Source organism: Globicephala melas, chromosome 1, assembly GCF_963455315.2.
Source record: "Globicephala melas chromosome 1, mGloMel1.2, whole genome shotgun sequence".
NCBI lineage: Eukaryota > Metazoa > Chordata > Mammalia > Artiodactyla > Delphinidae > Globicephala > Globicephala melas.
The window spans coordinates 58,124,517-58,146,824 of NC_083314.1; the positions used below are offsets into that span (position 1 = coordinate 58,124,517).

Below are 22,308 nucleotides of genomic sequence, written 5' to 3' on the forward strand. Positions count from 1 at the left end.
GGCAGTATGAGAGTCAGCTACAGTTCCTGCAGCCTCATTCAGAGGCAGCATTCACAATTCCCTAAGAACACAGAATTCCAGTAGACCCATGATGTGCAGGGGTTAAGTGGGAAATCAAAGCAGGTATAAGATAAACATCTATTGATGCCTCAACCACTTAGGCTGAAAATGATGACATAGAAGGAAAGAGAAAGATGTGGTAATCCATAAATTCTTTTCCTTTCAATCTTTCCTTACTCACGAACAAAAAGAAGATAGTGTTAATAGAATGTGTGAATGACAAGGAGTGAAATAAAGACAATTAAGGTAGTTTTGTGTAGTGTTTACCACTCTTCTGGTAATAGTAAAATACATATGCATGCATGAAATATGAATTGTAGTATTTTGTTAAGTTGTGTGCTCTTATATTTGCAGCTATGATTGGCATTGCACAATAGAAAGATGGATGGCAAAATGCATGCTAATATTATAAAATTTTAGTTTTTTTTTAACTTAGAAAATAACAACACCATGACAAATTGAGAGAGAGAGAGATATGTTTCTACATCTAATATTTTTCTACATCTAATAGTAGTTTTTTTCTATGTTTTGAATAAGAAGCCCCACATTTCAGTTTGCACTGGGCCCCACAAATTATGTGGCCAGCCCTACAGCTAGCTGAGGGTTCTTAAAACTTTCCTTAATGGTTACACAGGGGATTTCAATTACAGTTGTACTATTTTATTGTTGTTAAAGCATTTCTTTAAAATTTGAAGCAAGTATAGCAAAATGTACAATTTGGTGTGATTGGTGAGTGAATGTTCATTACATTATTTTGAAACTTTTCTGTATGCTTGAAATATTTCACACAAAAGCCTCATTTTATTGAAGTGACATAATGAACAATGGCAAGAAATATATATGAAAAGAAGTAGGCATATAACAAAGACAGTAAGAGCCCATTAGAGAATACATTCTGCACTCCCCTGCTCATTGTCAAGTATCTTACCATGGTGACGTTATGGGCATAATATTCCAGAGTCAGTTTCAGTATGGTTGCTGCCTCGGATGCAGTTGTTTGATCAGGTGCAGAGAGTTTCATCAGGAGACTCCACACAAAGTCAGTTAGCAAGCGTGGCAATAAGGTTTGTCCTACACTCTGAAACCAAAAAGGAGAGTCATGATCTCAGGCCTTACTTATATCAAGAGAAGCAAGACAGCTGAACCCAGACATCCTGAGGGAAGCTTCAGGGCCAGGCAGGGCCATATGATTTTTGTGGGCCCTAGGCACCTTTGCTGCTGTGGGCCTTTTCCTCCATTAAAAAATATTAAAAATTATATTTTACAATTGTGTTGCTATTAAGATGACTGTAATTCAAGTTGAATTATATATTTTTTTTCATCTGATTTTTAAAGCAATTAAAACATTTTTATCTGAATAAGTCAGCTCTGGGGGCAAGCCAGGGAGAAGTGGAAAATCATGGCATTGCAATTCAGAAGAACCATAAAATATTGATTTTATCCCATTTCAGCTATTCAAATACTAGAAATTATTGTGAACTTCAGCTTTGGAAATGAATTTGCTCAGATCAGAAACAAGCATGATTTGTAGAAGATGAAGGAAAGGATGGGGTAAGAAAGGCAGGGTCATTCAGAGGTGTGGACTTTTTCTCAGAGAAGTATCAAGAAGTGGGAAGAGAAAAAAAGGCCCATATGTCCACGATTGAGGTAGAACAACTACAATTCAAACAATCTCTTTTTGAAGTTAGAGGAATATCCATGGGCCATAAAATGTGAAAAAAATCACAATATTATGGATCTCTCAATTAAGAAAGATGAATGAACCACATTTCCTCCTTTTGTATATGTGTGTGTGTGTGTATATATATATATATATATATATTCAAAAAATATATATTCAAAATTTTCCTTTATGTGTGTGTGTGTGTGTGTGTGTGTGTGTGTGTGTGTGCCATTCTCTAAAATACAGAAAGTACTCAATATTGCTAATAAAAGCTTTTCTCCATCCCATTAAAGGAATTGAGCATAGCTCTTTCTGGTCAATAGGGAAGGACTGAGGTCTGAGTGAAAATTGATGACCACCAGGCTCCCTCCTACTGGACAGAGGGGTGAGGGATAGTATTTTTGGAAAGCTATGAAAGATGGATAAAGGAGGGTCACTAAGGCTTGGTGAGGTGAACTGAATATTATAAATAGTTTGCTCTACTTTGAGAAAGCCAGATTTAATTATATAAGATGTTGAATTTTAAAAAATCATTGGAAGAGGGAATATTCTCTTTTGCATATTTTTTTATTCAACAAAATATTTTAGTTTGGTGTCTATTAAAATGTTGTAGAAGGAGCAATTCCTAGTGAAACGTAGAGATAGTGTTAGAGGTTTCTGGTATGTCAAGGTTGAACAAAGAAGAACAAACCTGACTCCATATTGGATCTATTCCTTCAGCTCTAGCCTTTGTGCTCCATTGCCTGTGCTTAGTCATGCTAGCTTTGCACCTTTGTCTCAAACAGTAAGAGAATGTGGCCTATAGCCTGGAATATACATACTAACCCTTTCTCAATATTCTGCCTCCCAGGCTTGACCTTTAAATGTATAACACATTTCCATTCATATAGAGATAAAAAGTGCAGAATAGAAAATTATAGTTGTCTTGTTGGAGGTTTACAGGAACATTGTTACCAGACCTATCTGGACAGCTGCAAGAACAAAGGATTTCAGCACCAGTTAGTTTGTAGCAACCAGTCACACCTCCCCTCCGCTTTTAATGTAAAAGAAGCCTGAATTCTAACTCGGGTAAGATGGTTCTTTGGGACACTAGTCCACCATCTTCTTGGTCTGCTGGCTTTTCAAATAAAGTCACTATTTCTTGCCCTAACACCTTGTCTTTTGATTTATTGGTCTATTGTGCAGCGAACAGTATGAGTTTGGACTCAGTAACAAAGGTATAGATATGACAGTAGAGTATCAAATGATAGGGCTCCCTTTATAAAATGTGATCTAGCTCTCTTGGCTAAAAACCTTGATGCTTTTCCTCCTATTTGCATCCTTAGGACTTTGTCTTTGGATATGGTCCTCTTGGTTTCCTTACTACAACCTTAGATTCTCTCACCCATTTGTCCCAATCTACCTCTGAAAGTACCTACCTCAGGATTTTCCAGCTACCACTCTTGCACACAGTGCTAGTACTAGGCCTGCTTTGATCTCACAATTGAGAACTGAATCACAGGTCATGAACACAGGACCCAGGACACCCTCCCCCATATCCAAGGATTTCTAAATCTGATGGACATTAAACTCAGAAAAGAGAGGATGCTAAACTGGAAGTGGAGATAGTAAGACCCATGAATCACTTGGAAGAGACCCTGAGGAAGCTGCCAGTCTTAGGCTAACTAGCCTAGTTGTGGGGCTCAGGAGTTCAGTTCCAGGGCTCTGGAGTGAAGCATGGAAGGATGTAAAAGGATTTTCTAGTAAACCTCTACAGATGCCTGGTTTCTTCACTTAAATAGACAACTTTGTAGTCAGCCAGGTTTGTGACTTTTGAGGGGAGGTGGATTATGAATAATGCTTGATTTTGGAAAGATGCATCATCATGAAGATGCATATATAGGATATCTATGTGGTATTTTTGATTGTATTATTTGAGGTATATTGTTTTCATATCTCCTCAGCCTCCCACAATTCTATCTACCTCAGCCATGGGAGGGCAAGGCACTGCTTTATGCATGTACCTTTAGGAGGAGCCATAAGACCCTCCCAACTCAAGAGATGAGCTAGCCAGAGGAGCCTCCCCAGCAGGCTTTGCTGAACTGTTGACTCAATGTGTGTACCTAGACAGCCATCTGTTGGACAGCACAACTTAGGCGCCAGTGACCTCTCAAGCATATGAATAAGCCCATATACTTTGAAGAAGGTGAGGGAATGTATACAGTTATAGAGCCTCATGATTTTCCCCAAAGGTTGGGTCAGTGTAAAAATTATTTACTTGGTCCTGAGGTTTATCACTTGAACTTTTAAAAAAATTTAAATTTAAGAGGTTTTTAAAATGTAAATCGCATTATTTTGATGTTTGCTGAATAAATTATAATAACATTGAAAAGGCTGTTAATTGTTGACTTCATTAATTTTGCTAGAAAATCAGAAGTTTCCCATCTTTAATAACTTATCAGCCAAACAATAAGAAGCATAACAACTAGGAAACACCTATCTCATTTGCATTCTGTAAGGATTAGGTAAAATAATATAAATTGTTATATTCTGGAATAATAGGCATAATTCTCATTAATAGAGATGAAAATCAGGAAGCCAAATACTCTATCATTTACTCTTTGCTTTACTGAATTTAAATAAAACAGAAAAAATCTATTAGAAATATAAATTTTGTTGAAATAAGTTACCACTAAAAGTAATAATACACATGAAACAAAAGCCATAGGATAAAGTGGGGGCTAAGTTACCTGAGCAATTTTACTTTTGTCTCTTTGCAAGATCTTGGGTAGAAATTCTATATCAGAGGGAGAAGGCAGGAAGCAATGACTTCCAGGCTTATCATACTTTGTACTTTTATTTTTTGCAATATCCGCTGTATTAAGGAAAAGAGTTTAAGGTTTTTATTTGATCACTGGTTCCTCTATAACATTGCTATTTCCAATTTCCTCTTCCTGCCCAATTCTGGAAGTCTAAAGTTTCTGAATGTTTAACTCTCTGCTAACAGTTTAGTCACATAAAATACTATGACTACATTGACCCAGAGTTTAAAAAGTGTTTAAGAGAGGCCTCTTTGAAATATGAATAAAGGACATAGATAATTTTAATAAGTTGACCAAATATCAAGTACATTTAGGCCATCAAATGCATTGTTCAGTGCAATGGAAGAGCTACTGCTAAGTTGGGGTGTCTATTGGTAAAAGAGCAGACTTGGAGGCATTTTGCAAAGAGCTAGGGGAGTGATACAGCAAGAAAGAGAAAAGCCCTCAACATAAGCTTCAGGTGCAGATGTCTTTTGTTCTAGAGAAGGTAGGTTTTAAATGACTTTGCTTGTTTGCTAACAGCTTTATAGAGATATAACCAATATGCAACATAGTTAAAGTGTCTAATTTGGTAAGTTAATATATATGTATGTGCCCATAAACATCACTGCAATAAAAAAAGATTTATTCCCTCCAAAAGTTTCCTCATGTCCTTTTGTAATTGATCAAACCTGCTCCCAGATCCCACTTCCCGATTCAAAGGCAGGCACTGATCTACATTCTGTCAAGTTTGTATTTTCCAGTTTTATATAAGTGGAACCATTTAGTATATACTCTTTTGTTGTTTGGAATCTTTCATTTAGCAAAATTATTTGCAATCCATCCATGTTTTTTCTTGTATCAGTAGTCGTAGTGATGGATACTATTCCACTGTACATATACACCATCATCTGCTTATTCATTCACCTTTTGGTAGACATTTGGGTTGTTTCCAGTTTTGGGCTATTACAAATAAAGGTGCTATCAACATTCATGTACAAGTCTTTGAATGGATATTTGCTTTCATTTCTCTTAGGTAAACACTAATCTGTGGAATGACTGGATCATATGGTAGATGTGTGTTTGACTTTTTAGGATACTGCCAAATTATTTTCCAAAGCTGTTGTATCACTTCACATTCCCTCTAGCAATGTATGAGAGTTCCAGTTGCTTCACACCTTTAATAACGCATTGTATGGTCAGTCTTTTCAATTTTAGACATTTTAACTGGAGTACAGTGGTGTCTCATTGCAGTTTTAATTTACCTTTCTTTTATGACTGTATATTGATCATCCTTTGATGTGCATCCTTGCCATCTGTGCTGCTTTAGTGAAATGACTACTCAAATCTACTATTATTATTTTAATTTGGTTGCTTGCTTTTTTTTTTTTACTGAGTTTTGAGTGTTCCTTTAAAATAATGAATGCAATTCTTCTATCAGATATGTAATTTGCAAATATTTTCTCACTGTCTGTGGCTTATCTCTTAAGTGTCTTTCAAAGAGCAGAGGTACTTAATTTATCATTTTTTTTCATTTATGGGTCATGCTTTTCGTGTTATATTTAAGAAATCTTTGGTATTTAAGAAATCTTTGGTAATCCAAGGTACAAACATTTTTTCTAGTTTCATAGTTTTAGGTTTTACGTGTAGTCCTATGATCCATTTTGAATTAGCTTTTATGCATTTATGAGATATATATCAAAGTTCTTTTTTTGCATACAAATCACCAATTTTTCCAACAATGTTTATTGAAGTTTATCCCTTCTCCACTGAATTGCCTTTGAACCTTTGTCGAAAATCAGTTGACCATACGTGTGTGGATCTATTTCTGGACTCTTTATTCTATTCTATCCAAAGCATTGTTGAACAGAACTAATGAGAGTGCACATCCTTGTCTTTTTCCAGGTCTTTTGGGGAAATCATTCAGTATTTCACCATTAAGTATGATGTTAGGTGTAGATTTTTCATAGATGTATTTTAGCAGATAGAAGAAGTTTCCTTTCTATTCCTAATTTTCTGAGAGTTTTTATTAGGAATGGATGTTGAATTTTGTCAAGTACTTTTTCTGTATCTACTGAAATAATCATGTGGTTATTTTTTTCATCTGTTGATGTGGTATGTTACATTGGTTGATTTTCAAAAGGTTAAATTGACATTGCACTTCTGGATAAATTCCACATAGCCATGGTATATTATTCTTTTTATTTAGTGTACTGTTTGATTTGCTGAGCTTGATTAAATTTTTTCATCAGTGTTCTTGAGGGACATTGGTCTGTAGTTTTTTGTTTTTATTTTTCTTGTAATGTCTTTGTGTGATTTTAGTTTTGGAATAATGCCAGCCTCATAGAATGAGTTGGCAAGTATTCCCTCATCCTCACATTTCTGGAAGAATTTGTATAGAATTAGTATAATTTCTTTCATAAATGTTTGATAGGTCATTTCAGTCTGGAGTTTTCTCTGTGGATCTGGACTTTTCTTTGCAGAAGATTTAAACTACAAACTCAACTTCTTTGCTAGATACAGAATATTCAGATTATTTCTTTTTGAGTGAGCTTTGGTAATTTGTGTCTTTCAATAAATTTGTCTGCTTAACTTGTCAAATTTATTGGCCTAAAGTTGTTCATAATGTCACTTTTTATTCTGTTAATACCCATAGAATCTTTAGTGATATTATTTCTCTCATTCCTTATATTGGTAATTTGTGTCTTTTCTCTTATTTCTCCCCTGATCTTCTCAGAGAATTTGCTTTTGGCTTCATTGCTTTCCCTTAAAGTTTTTCCGCTTTCTAGTTTTATTGGTTTTTGTTCTGGTCTTTATTATTTCCTCTCATCTTCTTACTTCTGGTTTTATTTGCTTTTCTTTCTCTACTTTCTTAAGGCAGAAGCTAAGGTCATTGATTTAAGAACTTTTCTCTATTCTAATGTAGGCATATGGTGCTAAGAATTTCCCCTCTGGAATCTTGTTTAGCTGTATTCCATAAATTTTGAAATTTTATATTTCCATTTTCATGTAGTTCAAAATGCTTTAAATATCCCTTATTTCTTTTTTTGACACATTTGTTATTTAGAAACAGGTTATCTAGCTTCCAGATATTTTGAACTTTCAGATATCTTTTTTCTTTTAAAATTTAAAAATTTATCTCCAGAGTTTCCATTTATTAAAAAGTTGATAAAAGTTTAACTTGAATAAATCCTTTCCCCACTTCTATTTATTTTTAACTTGTTTAAAATCTAAAAAAATTTTATTTTACATTGGCGTATAGTTGATTTACGATCTTTTGTTAGTTTCAGGTGTACAGGAAAGTGATTCAATTATACATATACAAGTATCTATTCTTTTTCAAGTTCTTTTCCCATTTAGTTTATTACAGAATATTGAACAGAGCTCCCTGTGCTATGCAGTAGGTCCTTGTTGACTATTTTAAATATAGCAATGTGTATATGTCAATCCCAAACTCCCAATCTATCCTTCCTCCCCACCCTTCCCCACTGGTAACCATAAGTTCATTCTCTAAGTCTGTGAATCTGTTTCTGTTTTGTAAATAAGTTCATTTGTGTATCATTTTTTTCTTAGATTCTGCATACAAGTGATATCATATGATATTTGTCTTTCTCTGTCTTACTTCACTTAGTATGACTATCTCTATGTCCATCCATGTTGCTGCAAATGGCATTATTTCATTCTTTTTAATGGACGATATTCCATTGTATATATGTACCACATCTTCTTTATCCATTCATCTGTTGATGGACATTTAGGTTGCTTCCATGTCTTGACTATTATAAACAGCACTGAAATGAACATTGGGATGCATGTATCCTTTCAAATCATGGTTTTCTCCAGATACGTGCCCAGGAGTGGGATTGCTGGATCATATGGTAGCTCTATTTTTAGTTTTTTAAGGAACCTCCATATTGTTCTCCACAGTGGCTGTACCGATCTACATTCCCAGCAACAGTGTAGGAGGGTTCCCTATTCTTCACACTCTCTCCAGCATTTATTATTTGTAGATTTTTTGATGATGGCCATTCTGACTGGTGTGAGGTGATATCTCATTGTAGTTTTGATTTGCATTTCTCTAATAATTAGTGATGTTGAGCATCTTTTCATATGCCTGTTGGCCATCTGTATTGTCTTTTACCTATTTTTTGATTGGGTCGTTTGTTTTCTTTGATATTGAGCTGCATGAGCTGTTTATAAATTTTGAGATTAATCCCTTGTCATTCGCATTGTTTGCAAATATTTTCTTCCATTCTGTGAGTTGTCTTTTTGTTTTGTTTATGGTTTCCTTTGCTGTACAAAAGATTTTAAGTTTAATTAGGTCCCATTTGTTTATTTTTGTTTTTATATCTATTACTATAGGAGACAGATTATAAAAGATATTGCTGCGATTTATGTCAAAGGGTATTCTGCCTATGTTTTCCTCTAAGAGCTTTATAGTATCTGGTCTTACATTTAGGTCTTTAATCTGTTTTGAGTTTATTTTTCTGTATGGTGTTAATTCTGTTTTTGATTTCTAATTTAACTCTGTTTTCGTCATATTTTGTATGACTTAACTACCTGTTGATTTCTTGAAGCTTGTCTTATGGTCTATAATATGGTTTATTTTGGTAAATTTTCTGTTTTTTTCTTGAACAGAATGTTTATTTTTCCATTTTTGGTACAGTGTTCTATAAATGTCAGTTAGATCTAGCTGGTTCAGGTCTGTATCCTTATTGATTTTTTGTGTAATAGTTTATTGAAAAAGTGGTATTGAATTCTCTGATTGTAATTGTAGACCTATTTCTCATAGTAGTCCTATCAGCTTTTGTTTAATGTATTTTGATTATTTTAATATGTTTTGTTTTCAAGTACATAAATGTTTTGGATTATGTCTTCTTAATTAATTGACCCCTTTAGCATTATGAAATGACCCTCTTTTTCCCTGGAAACATTCTTTGCTCTGAAATGTGTGTATTTTTTTTATATTGATATAGTCATTTCAGCTTTCTTTTGACTAGTGTTAGCATGTTATATCATTTTCCAACTTTTAACTTGTATTCTATTTGTGTCTTTACATTTAAGGTAGATTTCTCATAGGCAGTATATAGTTGAGTCTTGCTCTTTATCCAGTGTGATAATCTCTGCCTTTTCATTGGAGATATTTAGAGCATTTATATATATTATGAGTGGATTTAAGTCTTCATTTTACTTTTTGCTTTCCATCTGTTTTTCTTTATATTTTTCTTCTTTTTTTGTCTTTTTTTTATTAAGTATTTTTTATGATTCTATTTTATCTCCATTTTGGCTTATTATATAAAACTCTTCGTTATATTAGCTAAGTAGTTCCTTTAGGATTTATATTATACATCTTTAACTTATCACAGTTTACTTTGAAGTGATATTTTATGAATTTATGGATAAGAACCTCATATTTCATGCTCTTTCAAGACTCTGTGATATTGTTGTCACATATTTAGCTCTTACATTGTTTTTGTTTGTTTGTTTGCTTTAAATAGTTGATTCTCATTTAAAGAGATTTAAAAAGTAGGGAAGAAAATTTTAATATTTTCCTTCATAGTTGCAATCCAATGCTCCTTATTCCTTTATGTAGACCTAGATTATCATCTGACATCATTTTTTCTTGAATAATTTCATAAAATATTTTTCATACTGCAGATATGCTAGTGATAAATTCTGCCAGCTCTTGTATATCTAAAAAGTCTTTATTTCACTTTTGCTTTTGAAAGAGTACCACTTCTGCTGGTTAAAGAATTCTAGATTGACAGCTTTTTCTTTCAGTACATTATGAGGTTGCTTCATTGCCTATAGCTTGCATTGTCTCATGAGAAATTTGCTATAATCCTTACCTTACCTTTACTCTGAATGAAATGTTCCCCCCTCCCAGCCCCAGCTCCTTTTAAGATTACACTGTTGCACATGAAAAGATTCTCAGCATCACTAATTATTAGAGAAATACAAGTCAAAAAAACAATAAGATATCACCTCACACCTGTCAGAATGGCTATCATGAAAATGTCTACAAATAACAAATGTTGGCGAGAGTATGGAGAAAAGGAAACCTTTGCACAGTGTTGGTGGGAATGTAAATTGGTGCATCCACTATGGAAAACATGTGGATGTTCCTCAAAAAACTAAAAATAGAACTACCATATGATCCAGCAATTCCACTCCTGGGTATATAGCCAGTAAAGTAAAATGAAGAAAAAATGAAAACACTAATTTGAAAAAATACATGCATTCCTATGTTTATAGCAGCACTGTTTACAATAGCCAAGAAATGGAAGCAACCCAAGTGCCCATAAACAGTTGAATGTATAAAGAAGATGTGATATATCTTCTATCTATCTATCTAGATATATAAAACTCATCCATAAAAAAGAATGAAATTCTGCCATTTTCAGCAACATGGATGGACCTAGAGAATATTAATGCTTAATGAAATAAGTCAGACAGAGGGAGACAAATACCATATGATATCACTTATATGTGGAATCTAAAAAATTAAAAAATGCAAATGAATGTATATGCAAAATGGAAACAGACTCACAGATATAGAAAATAAACTAGTGGTTACCAAAGTGGAGAAGGAAGAGGGGATGGGCAAATTAGGCATATGGGATTAAGAGATACAAACTACTATGTATAAAAGAGATAAACAACAAGGAAATATTAACAGCACAAGGAATTATAGCCATTATCTTGTAATAACTTTTAATGGAGTAAAACCTGTATAAATACTGAATCATTATGCTGTACACCTATTGTAAATGTATATTGTGTATATTGTAAATCAACTATACCTCAATAAAAAAGATTATACCATTAATCCCTGCCAGAGTGTTTTTCAGCTCAGATATTGTAGTTTTCATCTCCTGAGGTTTAATTTGGGTCTTTTAGAGACTTTTCTTTGTCTCTCATTAACATGTTCATCTTTTTCTCTAACTCCTTAACTAAATGGAATATGTTATAATAATTGTTTTAATGTCTCTACTAATTCTATCATCTGTGTTATTTCTGGGTCAGTTTTTATTCATTCTGCTTTTTATTGTGGGTTGTATTTTGTTTCTTTGCATGCCTAGTAATTTTTTATTGCATGTCAGACATTGTTAATTTTAACTTGTCCAAACTGTTCATTTTAACTTGTTAAGTGATGGAATTTTTGTATTCCTAGAAGTAAGCTTGAGCTTTTTCTGATAAACAATTAAAGTATTTGGAGATCAGTTGATAATTTTAGGTCTTGTTTTTAACTTGTGTTAGGTGGCACTAAAATAATTCAGGGATAATTTTTTCCTCTTGATGAGACAAAATCTCTTTGTACTCTGCTTCATTACTTATGAATTATGAAGTTTTAAATTCTAGCTTATAGGCATAGGCACCATTTCCAGTCTTTTGGGATTCAGTGGATCCTTTAACCATTTTGGGTGTTACCCCCACCCTCTCCCCTGCAAGCCTCAGGTAGTTTCCTCACATGTGTGCTCTGATCCTTACATAGCCAAATAGTTAAAGGGCTCTCTGCACATCTCTGGAGCTCTCTCTTTGTGCACTCCTTTCTGGCACTTTGCCCTGTGAACTCTAAATATCTTGATCTATCTGGATTCCCAATTCTGTCTCTTCAGCTTGGTGAGACTCTTGGGTTACTCCTTTCTGGGCTGCAGCCTAGAAACTTACTCTAGGTTGTAAACTCAGTCAGTTGTAGACTCTGCCTTATTTGTTCATTTGTTCCCATCTCATTAGGAATCATTGTCCTTTGTTATCTGATGTCCAGTGACTTGAGAACAATTAGTATATATAATCTTTAAATAGTTGTTTATTATGGGACAGTAAATCTATTCTCTGTTAAAGTATTTGGAAATAGTTTGATACCATAAGGTCTTGCTCTTATGCTTTGTTAGGCAGACCAGAGCAGCATTTATTTAGGTCTTGGGCTAATTTTTCCCCACCATTGAAGCAAGAATCTGAGTATTCTATTTGATACTCCATTACAGAGAAAAACTAAGCCTCTTTTTAGAAAGTCCCATTGGTAATTTTTCTTCCTCTCTTCCCTGCCTCCACCCAGCATTCCTGTTCCCACCATTAACACCCAACACTAATCTAAATATAGTATGTTATAGACATTGAAGAACCAACTATAACATTATAAAAATAATTCTAAAAAAGATTTAAAAATACATTTTAAAAAGTGAAGCTATAGATCTTGGGGCAGGATTTTGAAATCTACAGACGTAGAGCCCCCTTGGGACCCACAAGTATAATAATTAGGAACAGATTATTAGTAATCCTTAGAAAAGATGAATCTTTCTTACCATTCTGACACTTTGCAATGCAGAGGAGGTGATACATTCCCAAGGATGCTTGTTGTGTGATCGAGGGATCAGCATGGGAACACAAAAGAGACAGTTCTGCTGCCAGGACACCCAAACATGGAACATCAACACTTGTCTAGTGAAAAAACAAAGTAAAAAAATGTATTTGCTATGCACGGTCAACATTAAATGTTTGTGTCTGATGTATATATCAGACTACGGTTAGAGTTGAGCTTCAGAGTTCGCAAAATCTGTATTAAAATCCTCACTCCGTTACTGAGCCTCAATTTTCTCATCTATGAAATGCATATAACAAATGTTACCTTGTAACAGTTATTGTAGGAACTAAGGGGGTAGCATTTATGACAAAAAAGAAAGTTCCTAGCAAAGTGCTTGGCAATAATAGAGACTCAACTAACGTTAGTTTCTAGTCTATATTTTAGGGAGCTATTTGTAGGTATCAAATTCTTAGAATACTGGGGTGGGGGAGTCAATATCCAGAAACTTTCATGCTTTCTTCTCCATGTATGAAACACTTTACATGACTCTGTAAGTCACTGGAGAACACTTCAGATGACTCTGTAAGTCACTGAAGAAAACTTTTCTTCTGAGAATTGCTCTGATTCTTTCCAGGGAAATTAATTTTTTAAAGAACTCAAAGCATTTGCTTCTGGTATCAAACCTACTGCCAGAACATTTATATATTCCCCCCCTACACACACACAACTTCCTTGACACATAGGCTTCTCAAATATTTAGGTTTTTATCTTGACTGATTTGTTTAGCCAGATAAAATGCAAATAGAGAGGAGTAGACACATAAAAGAAGAAAGGAGAGATGGAAGAGATATATTGCTTTTGTGAAGATATGAGAATTATTACCAATTTTCTTTAAACAAAAAGGACTCTTCCCACATGTAGGTTTGCTAAACTAGTAGGCCTGCAGAATCTTCTTATCTCTAAGACAAATGATTACTTTTCCTAGATAGATGCTTTGGTGGTAAAAGTAAGAGTTCAAGTCAACCTTCCAGGGAGATCCCAAGACCCGTTTCTCCTTCTTTGTATTACTCTTATATACCCTTATCCTTGCGTCTCTTGTTGCTTGACCCACTCACGTCTCTCTGTCTGCCTGTCTCAGTCTTACACACACACACACACACACACACACACACACACACACACACACACACACACACACACACACACACACACACACACACACACACACACACACGGAATCATTCCTGAAGAAGAATGTGAGGTGAACTAGGTCATGGGCCAAGGATACGACTGCATTAGGATGTTGGGAGTGATAGTCTTAGTAAACGAAGGGAAGATAATCTGCTTCTGTGGATGTCTTCCTTGGATTCTTTCTGCCTGTATTTCTTTGTAAGGGTACCTGCGGCTCCCCCTATTTTAGGAGTCCTATGACTTAGAAGAATCTAGAAGCAGACAGTAGGGGTTGCTATTTATTCTAGGCCCTAGGAAGAAGTATTTTATTTTCCCCTGGCTATTCTCTTCTTTTGGTTTGCATTCCAAATTTCTTTTTCTATCAAATGGCAAGATTTTAAGAACCACCTTTGCATTATGGGTTTAAGAATAAAGGGGAAGGTGTTCTGTTTCTCTGTTGGGCATGATGGAGGAGTATGAGTATGTGTCCAGTATTTTGCCACAAGCTGCTCTGCCATAAACATCTTTGCCACGAGCATTTTTGCCGCAAACCCTTTTAATACATGACTAATTGTCTGTAAGGCAATTTTGCTGTGAAAGATAAAATAACTAGTAGACTGCTTGGTTTGACACTTTGGTTTCAACTGGTTGAAATGAGTTAGACTTTCTTTCAGTTAGCCATTTTATTGGTGGCTTTATTGAGCTGAGAGATGACAATGATTTGCCCCAAGAGTTGGTTTCTTATTTTGAAGCACACTACATTGGAGGAGAAAGAGGCTAAGGGTCTCAGAGGTGCAGAGTTGAACCCACATTTCCCATAGAGCTTTGGAACATCTATGAACAGACATGTGGCAAGATGCCAAGAACAAAAAACAGTGCAGAGGTTTTTATAATGCAATACAAAGCTCAGTTAGAAATATGCATCCTCATACTTGGAATGAAGGATGAAATGAAGGAAGAAATTTTAGCAAAAAAGAAAAACTATCATGCTGAATGAGGAGATGAATCAAAAAGCAAAACACGTACTATGAATGAGAGACTTCAAAGACAAGTGCTTAAGTACAACCCACAAAATAAAATCAGTTATTTGGCAGGATTGCCACGAATTTACACACAATTTAAATATATTTAAATTGTATGTAAATATTTAAATTGTATTTCTCAAGAAAGCCTTTTAAATTTTGTTATTAATTTTTCCTGTTTCATTATGACCTTTATAACGTCCCTCTTTTATTTTTCGTTATTTTATCTTTTATGAAAAAATTGCCTTATGGCCAATTCGTTATGCTACAAAGATGTCTATGGCAAAGACCTTTATAGTGAAAGTACCTAGAACCAGGGTAGTACTTCTCACAGCTTAGCTCACTGAACCTGGGGACCATTTACAGAGGATTGGTTTTAAAGTTTTATTGTGTTATAGTTTTTGCCTTGCACGTTCTCTCTGATTATTCCTTCTCATGAACTTGTGGATGTGTAACTCTTAGCAGGTGTCTTTGTAAAGGAAGCTGCTAATGATGCCAGATATGGTCTGTCTAGATGTGTGTCTCTAGCAGAGTAGGTGTGGCCATGTCTAGATTGCATAGCGTGTTTGAGGAGGAGGGGAGACCTGACCTAGGACAGGCCAAGAGAGGAATAAAGCTGTGTGAACCATGGGGCACACTGATGATGCCCTGCACAGTCCCTTCAGAAGTGTGCCAACCAAGTCACACCCCCTCAAACACAAGACTTTGGGAACATTAATACAGTATAGTCCTGCTTTTTTAGAAAATCTATCTAAAGTGCTGAAAGAAGGAAAGAGTTAAGACCTGGAGAAAAGTAACTTCTCTGTATTTGTTCCTAAGTCTAAGTGCCTGCTTAGTTTTCTGGCCCTTTCTTACTGGATTCCTTCTTCTGTGTACATCTGGCCTCTCCAGTTCCTTATCTTAACAATTATGACAGTTTTAGGTGCTAAATTCCAGAAGCAACCACTTCTAAGTTTTTTAGCTGCTGCTTTTGGAAATCAACTATACATCTCTAAACAATGGACTTCTACTTCAGTTCTAAAATCACTTCGGGACATTGCCTATCTATTCCTGCTGTGATGAATCAGTGCATAGGCCATACTCATTTTTAGTTATATTTCCTTTTGGCATATAAATATGTCCTCTCTACTCCTTTTGAGACTAAATTCTCATCTGTACTCAGAATTATCTATTTTTGATAATCATTTTTGTTCTCTTTATTTACCTGGGGCTATCTCTTGTATTTGGAGGGTTTTGGGGCTATCTCTTTTGTGTTTGTATTTGGAGGGTTTTCTCAAATGTCTGGCAAATTCTTGGTTGTCTAGTCGTATGTAAGAACGTGATTCCACTGGTGGGATTTTGACCAAGGCTTGTCAACTGGTGGGCTTGGCTTTAGAGTAGTTGGGTGGGTAGGCTGGGATCATGCTGAAGTGTATCTAAACAACAGAACCAAGATGATCGTTTCAGGGAATTTACAATTGTTTTGAGAAAAATGTCCTCAAATTTTACCTACCAATGGACTCATGTCCCTGTGGAATATAGAGTGTGTGTGTAAACGGGGATGGGAGGCACTATAGATCCTTCTGTATAAACTTTCTATGAGTCTTTTCGGTGCATGTGTATGTCTTCAGCTTTCCTTTGCCTCCCACTCTTCATCGTTACTTGGGCTTCCATAGCTCCAGACTCTTCAGGGTTCCATAGGGATACTCCCTCCCTTTTCAGCTGTCCTCCATTCTAATGTTCACATGCCCCTGCCTTTCAGCTTCCCCTGCCAGACTTTATCAGTTACCATCTTCTATCTGTTCTGTCATGCAGAAGTTTGCTGACATCACTAGCCCACTGAGAACCTGTTACTAATTCTCTTTGTTGCAATGGCAACATTTAACAAATTTTATTACTGTCATTTTGTGGAGGGGGAGGAGATAGACATGTGGACAATCTGTTAGCTTTGACTGGAAACCTTCCACCTGTCTTTTTTTTTTTTTTTTTTTGTAGTACGTGGGCCTCTCACTATTGTGGTCTCTCCCGTTGTGGAGCACAGGCTCCGGACGCACAGGCTCAGCGGCCATGGCTCACGGGCCCAGCCGCTCCGTGGCATGTGGGATCTTCCACGGACCAGGGCACGAACCCATGTCCACTGCATCTGCAGGCGGACTCTCAACCACTGCGCCAGCAGGGAAGCCCCCACCTGTCTTTTAAATGCTGAAGTGCCAAAGGAACAAACCTAGGAAAAATCTGTTAATGAGATAATATGACATGTTTAGCTCACATTTCTTCACCCGTTTGGAAATTAACAGTTTAATTGAAAGGACAAATATTCTTTGAGTGTAGCAGTTTCTTCATTCTGATAGGCACACAGGTCATATAAGAGGAATACCACTTTAAATTCTGGTAGAATACAAATGAAAGTATTGTTCAATAGGACAAGGGCCTCTGAGAGTCTGGGAGACATAGGCTAGGGTAATTTATGAAGAAAATAGTTTTTATCCAGTGAATGGCCAGAACCTGAGAACAGAATAGGTAGCTACGTTTAGTTAGAGAATGGCAGAACAAATCTTCATTTATTATTTACAATGTGTCAGATATAGAGATACACAGACCTTGCCTGTGGGTAGTTTAGCTTTTAATTTATTAATAATATTTTTGATTGTTTTATGTATTTGTTCCCCCATCTCCATTAATTTCACTGACTTAATTATCTTCAGAAGATAATTATCTTATCTTTATCTTTATAAGATAATTATCTTATTTTAAAGAGAAAATTAACTTAGTAAAGGTTTATGCTTCCATGACTGTGATATAAGCCCGTTGAGGCTATCTTAGTTCCCACCTTCTGGAAAATGCTGGTGTGCTTCCACCTGGTGGCATTGAGCAAGCATTGCAGAACAGAGGAATACGTTAACCACTTGGCTTCTCAAAGGTCTCAGTTAAAGCTTAGGAGCCCTCAACGATTTATGAGAGCCTTCTGCTGTACATATGAATTTACACATTTATTGTTTCACAGTTGAAGGGTGGGCTATGTGCTGGGGAGAATGAACTTTACAACTGTAATTGAAAGAGAGTAGAGGTGATAGCAGAAGATGAAACCCCCAGATGTCATACCTGCTACCTGAGTGGAACTCACTAGTAGATATATATATATTTATACACACATATAGTATATATCTAGTATATAAATATACACTAGATATATAAATAGAAAATGTATATGTGTATTGAAGTGCAAAGAGAAGCGTGTGAATAGTCTCCATCAAATGCTTGCTGAATATATAAAACATGTTAGGAACTATACAGAAAACAGACTGGAGTGTTGAACTACACTTAATCTCTAGCCTCACTTGCAAAATTTTGTGTCCATTTGAATTGACATTCCAAACCATCTCAGAAATAGAGGGAGACTGACTTCCCAGGCCAAAGAATCAGAATATTTAAAACAAGCCACTCAGACTCTCTTTTGGACACTGAGATGGGGAATTAGCATGATGCAAAGAACATCATGGACTGTATTTTCCATGTAAGTAAATTGTATTATGTTCCAAAGCTTATTTTATTTATGTAGTTTTTGGCTTTTTCTCACTTTCTTTTTTTAAATTTTTATTGGAGTGTAGTTGTTTTACAATATTGTGTTAGTTTATGCTGTACAGCAAAGTGAATCAGCTATATGTATACAATTATCCCCTCTTTTTTGGATTTCCTTCTCATTTAGGTCACCACAGAGCACTGAGTAGAGTTCCCTGTGCTATGTAGTAGGTTCTCATTAGTTATGTATTTTATACATAGTATAAATAGTGTATATATGTCAATCTCAGTCTCCCAATTCATCCCACCCCCCTTTCCCCTTTGGAATCCATACATTTGTTCTCTACATCTGTGTCTCTATTTCTGCTTTTTTTTTTCAGATTCCACATATACGTGTTAATATATGATATTTGTTTTTCTCTTTCTGACTTACTTCACTCTGTATGACAGTCTCTAGGTCCATCCATGTCTCTACAAACGACACAAATTCAATCCTTTTTATGGCTGAGTAACATTCCATTGTATATATATATACCACATCTTCTTTATCCATTCCTCCGTTGATGGACATTTAGGTTGCTTCCATGTCCTGGCTATTGTAAATAGTGCTGCAGTGAACATTGGGGTGCATGTGACTTTTTGAATTATGGTTTTCTCTGGGTAAATGCCCAGTAGTGGGATTGCTGGATCATACGGTAGTTCTATTTTTAATTTTTTAAGGAATCTCCATACTGTTCTCCATAGTGGCTGTATCAATTTACATTCCCTCCAGCAGTGCCTGAGGTTTCTCTTTTCTCCACACCCTCTCCAGCATTTATTGTTTCTAGATTTTTTTGATCATGGCCATTGTAATCTGTGTGAGGTGATACCTCATTGTAGTTTTGATCTGCATTTTTCTAATGATTAGTGATGTTGAGCATTTTTTCATGTGTTTGTTGGCCATCTGTATGTCTTTGGAGAAATGTCTATTTAGGTCTTATGCCCATTTTTTGATTGAGTTGTTTGTTTTTTTTGATATTGAGCTGCATGAGCTGTTTGTATATTTTGGAGATTAATCCTTTGTCAGTTGCTTCGTTGGCAAATATTTTCTCCCATTCTGTGGGTTGTCTTCTAATCTTGTTTATGGTTTCCTTTGCTGTGCAAAAGCTTTTAGGTTTAATTAGGTCCCATTTGTTTATTTTGGTTTTTATTCTCATTACTCTAGGAGGTGGGTCAAAAAAGATCTTGCTGCGATTTATGTCATAGAGTGTTCTGCCTATGTTTTCCTCTAAGAGTTTGATAGTGTCTGGCCTTACATTTAGGTCTTTAATCAATTTTGAGTTTATTTTTGTGTGTGGTGTTAGGAAGTGTTCTCATTTCATTCTTTTACATGTGGCTGTCCAGTTTTCCCAGAACCACTTATTGAAGAGGGTATCTTTGCTCCATTGTATATTTTGGCTTCCTTTGTCATAGATTAGGTGACCATAAGTGCATGGGTTTATCTCCCAAAGTTTATTTTAAATAAAATAATAAAAATTCAACTATGTTATAAGGCTGATTTAGGCTTTTCGTCTCAATATGTCTAGAGACTGTACAAGTATTAGAAATGGATACATGAAGATAGTGTCACAAATGCATGTTTCTGACCCCCTTCATACTGAACTCCTGAACTGATTTAAGCAATCAGATATACAATTAGTAGAGTATGTTTAAAAATCACAGTAAAGGGTGAGTTATGGAACAGAGACTGAAAACACAGTATCCATAAGAGAGAAAAATGTTCAGAGATAGTCTGAGGCTTCGTAGAAGGCAGGCAATAATGTTATTCAAAATATAGAAAACCTCAGTAAATATTGGCAATTATGAGATACCTATTTGTTCTCCATCTGAAAGGCAACAATTAAAAAGTCTGATAATATCCAGGTGTTTGTGAAGGTTGAGGAAATGGGCGCTCTAATATTCACAGGAATGCAGAATGAAGGATGATTGTGCATTACTAAGTTTTAACCTATTCATACTTTTTGGCCTATTATTTTTCTTAGCATTTCTAAGTACATACTCACATACATGCAAAAGGATGACCATTTTTGTATTGTTTGAAGTAGAAAAACCCACAATATACCTCAATGTTCATCAACTGAAGAATAGTTAAGTAGATCATAATACAACAACACTATAAGATATAAGCTGTAGTGAAAATAATGAAGCAAATCTATTAAAGTATCTGTTGGGCATACTGTTCAGTGAAAAAATCAAATTGCAGAACCATATGTAAATATGATGTAACTTTAGTAAAGAAAAACTAAGTAACAAAGCTATGTATATCCGTGTGCATGTATATTTGTATGTGTACGTAGCTGTTTGGCAGGACACACATCACACAGACGTGGCTAGGGACGAGATTGGGATGGAGAGGATAGTAAAGAAGGACTTCTGCTATGTCTTTAGCATGTCTTACAATGAAAGTACTCAAGAATTACTTGTTATACATTTAAAATAAATGGTGGTTTAAAAATATTCTAGGAAAAAGAGAAATAAGAAGGAAAGTAAGGATGAAAGAATTTATAAGTTTACAAATAACATTGATTGTGGTCCAAAGAGGAGAATCCAGAGAGTCATCAAAAGCCTGGTTTTGACACACTCATACTGTTTGTGGAAAGCATGAGGCATCTTAATCAATTGAGAAACTCTGCTCTAACTGACATAAAGTCATGTAGGATATTAATTCCTTTCCCAGTATCCCAAAACTACTAGTATGATAATACAAAGCAGGCATCTAACACTCTCTAGACCCAAGACTTGGAAAGCAGCACTGCAGAAATGCAGTCTTCAGAAGCACGTGGCATGATTACTCTGTGACTTACACATCCCTTGACTTTCCTGGATGCAAAGCTTAGCACTCTGCTGATGATCACCATGGCTCTCTCCTGCATGTACAAATTATCTTCACTCATCCACACAGCCATTTCCTGTTGAAAACACAAGAACTATCCTAGAGCCATGGTGTTTCCATTTCCACAGGTCCCTTTCTTCTGATCACCACCTTCACCAAGTCAAGGTTCCCCATGTCCTCCCAATGGTTTCACACCTATCCTATATTTATTTTAAAAATATGACAATAAGCTGGTATATTACTGTCTATTTAGGTCTTATGCCCATAAGACATATAATAGACATATGCCCATAAGACATATGCCCAATAGACATATGCCCAATAAGACATATGCCCATAAGACATATAATATTCATCTGCCATATAGCTACACCTGGGTTTTATTTTATTTAATTCTATCCAACAAGTATTTACTAATATCCACTATAACAGTCACTTTGCCAGGCATCATGAAAAGTTTAACATGAGGCTGTGAGGCTGATTATCACCAGCTGCTTCTCCTTCTCTTTTTCTTTCAAAATACATATTCTCTCTTTTTTTAAAGCTATAAGATCTGATTTGCAGTTTTAAAAAAGAATCGAATGTTATTTGATCCTGAAATGTCATTTTATCCCAGAATTGCCTCTGTAAATTTACCATCCAGATATCTTCTGACTCATGGTTTAGAGTATATTCCTGGAGCCAGCTCGATGAGAAAGTTCTTGCTAATTTTGATTCATTGCTAAATATGGTCTGTCTTGCTGTAGCTTCTACCTATTTGTTCTAAATCCTCAGATGCAGGGACATATTTACAACCTTGGGGAAGGAAGAAGACTGCATATGGCTTACATGTTAACCACCATTAGTAGACTTCTTAAGACAGATTGTTGGAGTCCTTAGTATTTATGCCAATGGTTGGCCAAATCTCATCCCCTCTCTTGCTCCCATTGTGTAAAACT

The 22,308-nt window shown here is 35.4% G+C and overlaps 1 protein-coding gene across 1 annotated transcript in view; it reads right to left on the reverse strand.

Moving 5' to 3' along the window:
* MROH9 (maestro heat like repeat family member 9) overlaps positions 1-22,308 on the reverse strand; it is a 97,691-nt gene that overhangs the window by 44,122 nt on the left and 31,261 nt on the right. The window contains exons 6-9 of the mRNA XM_030875618.1: positions 21,342-21,446; positions 12,810-12,945; positions 4,453-4,577; positions 989-1,138 (exon numbers count right to left, since the gene is read on the reverse strand). Coding sequence (XP_030731478.1) covers positions 989-1,138; positions 4,453-4,577; positions 12,810-12,945; positions 21,342-21,446 — 516 coding nt within the window. The remainder of the gene's footprint in view (positions 1-988; positions 1,139-4,452; positions 4,578-12,809; positions 12,946-21,341; positions 21,447-22,308) is intronic.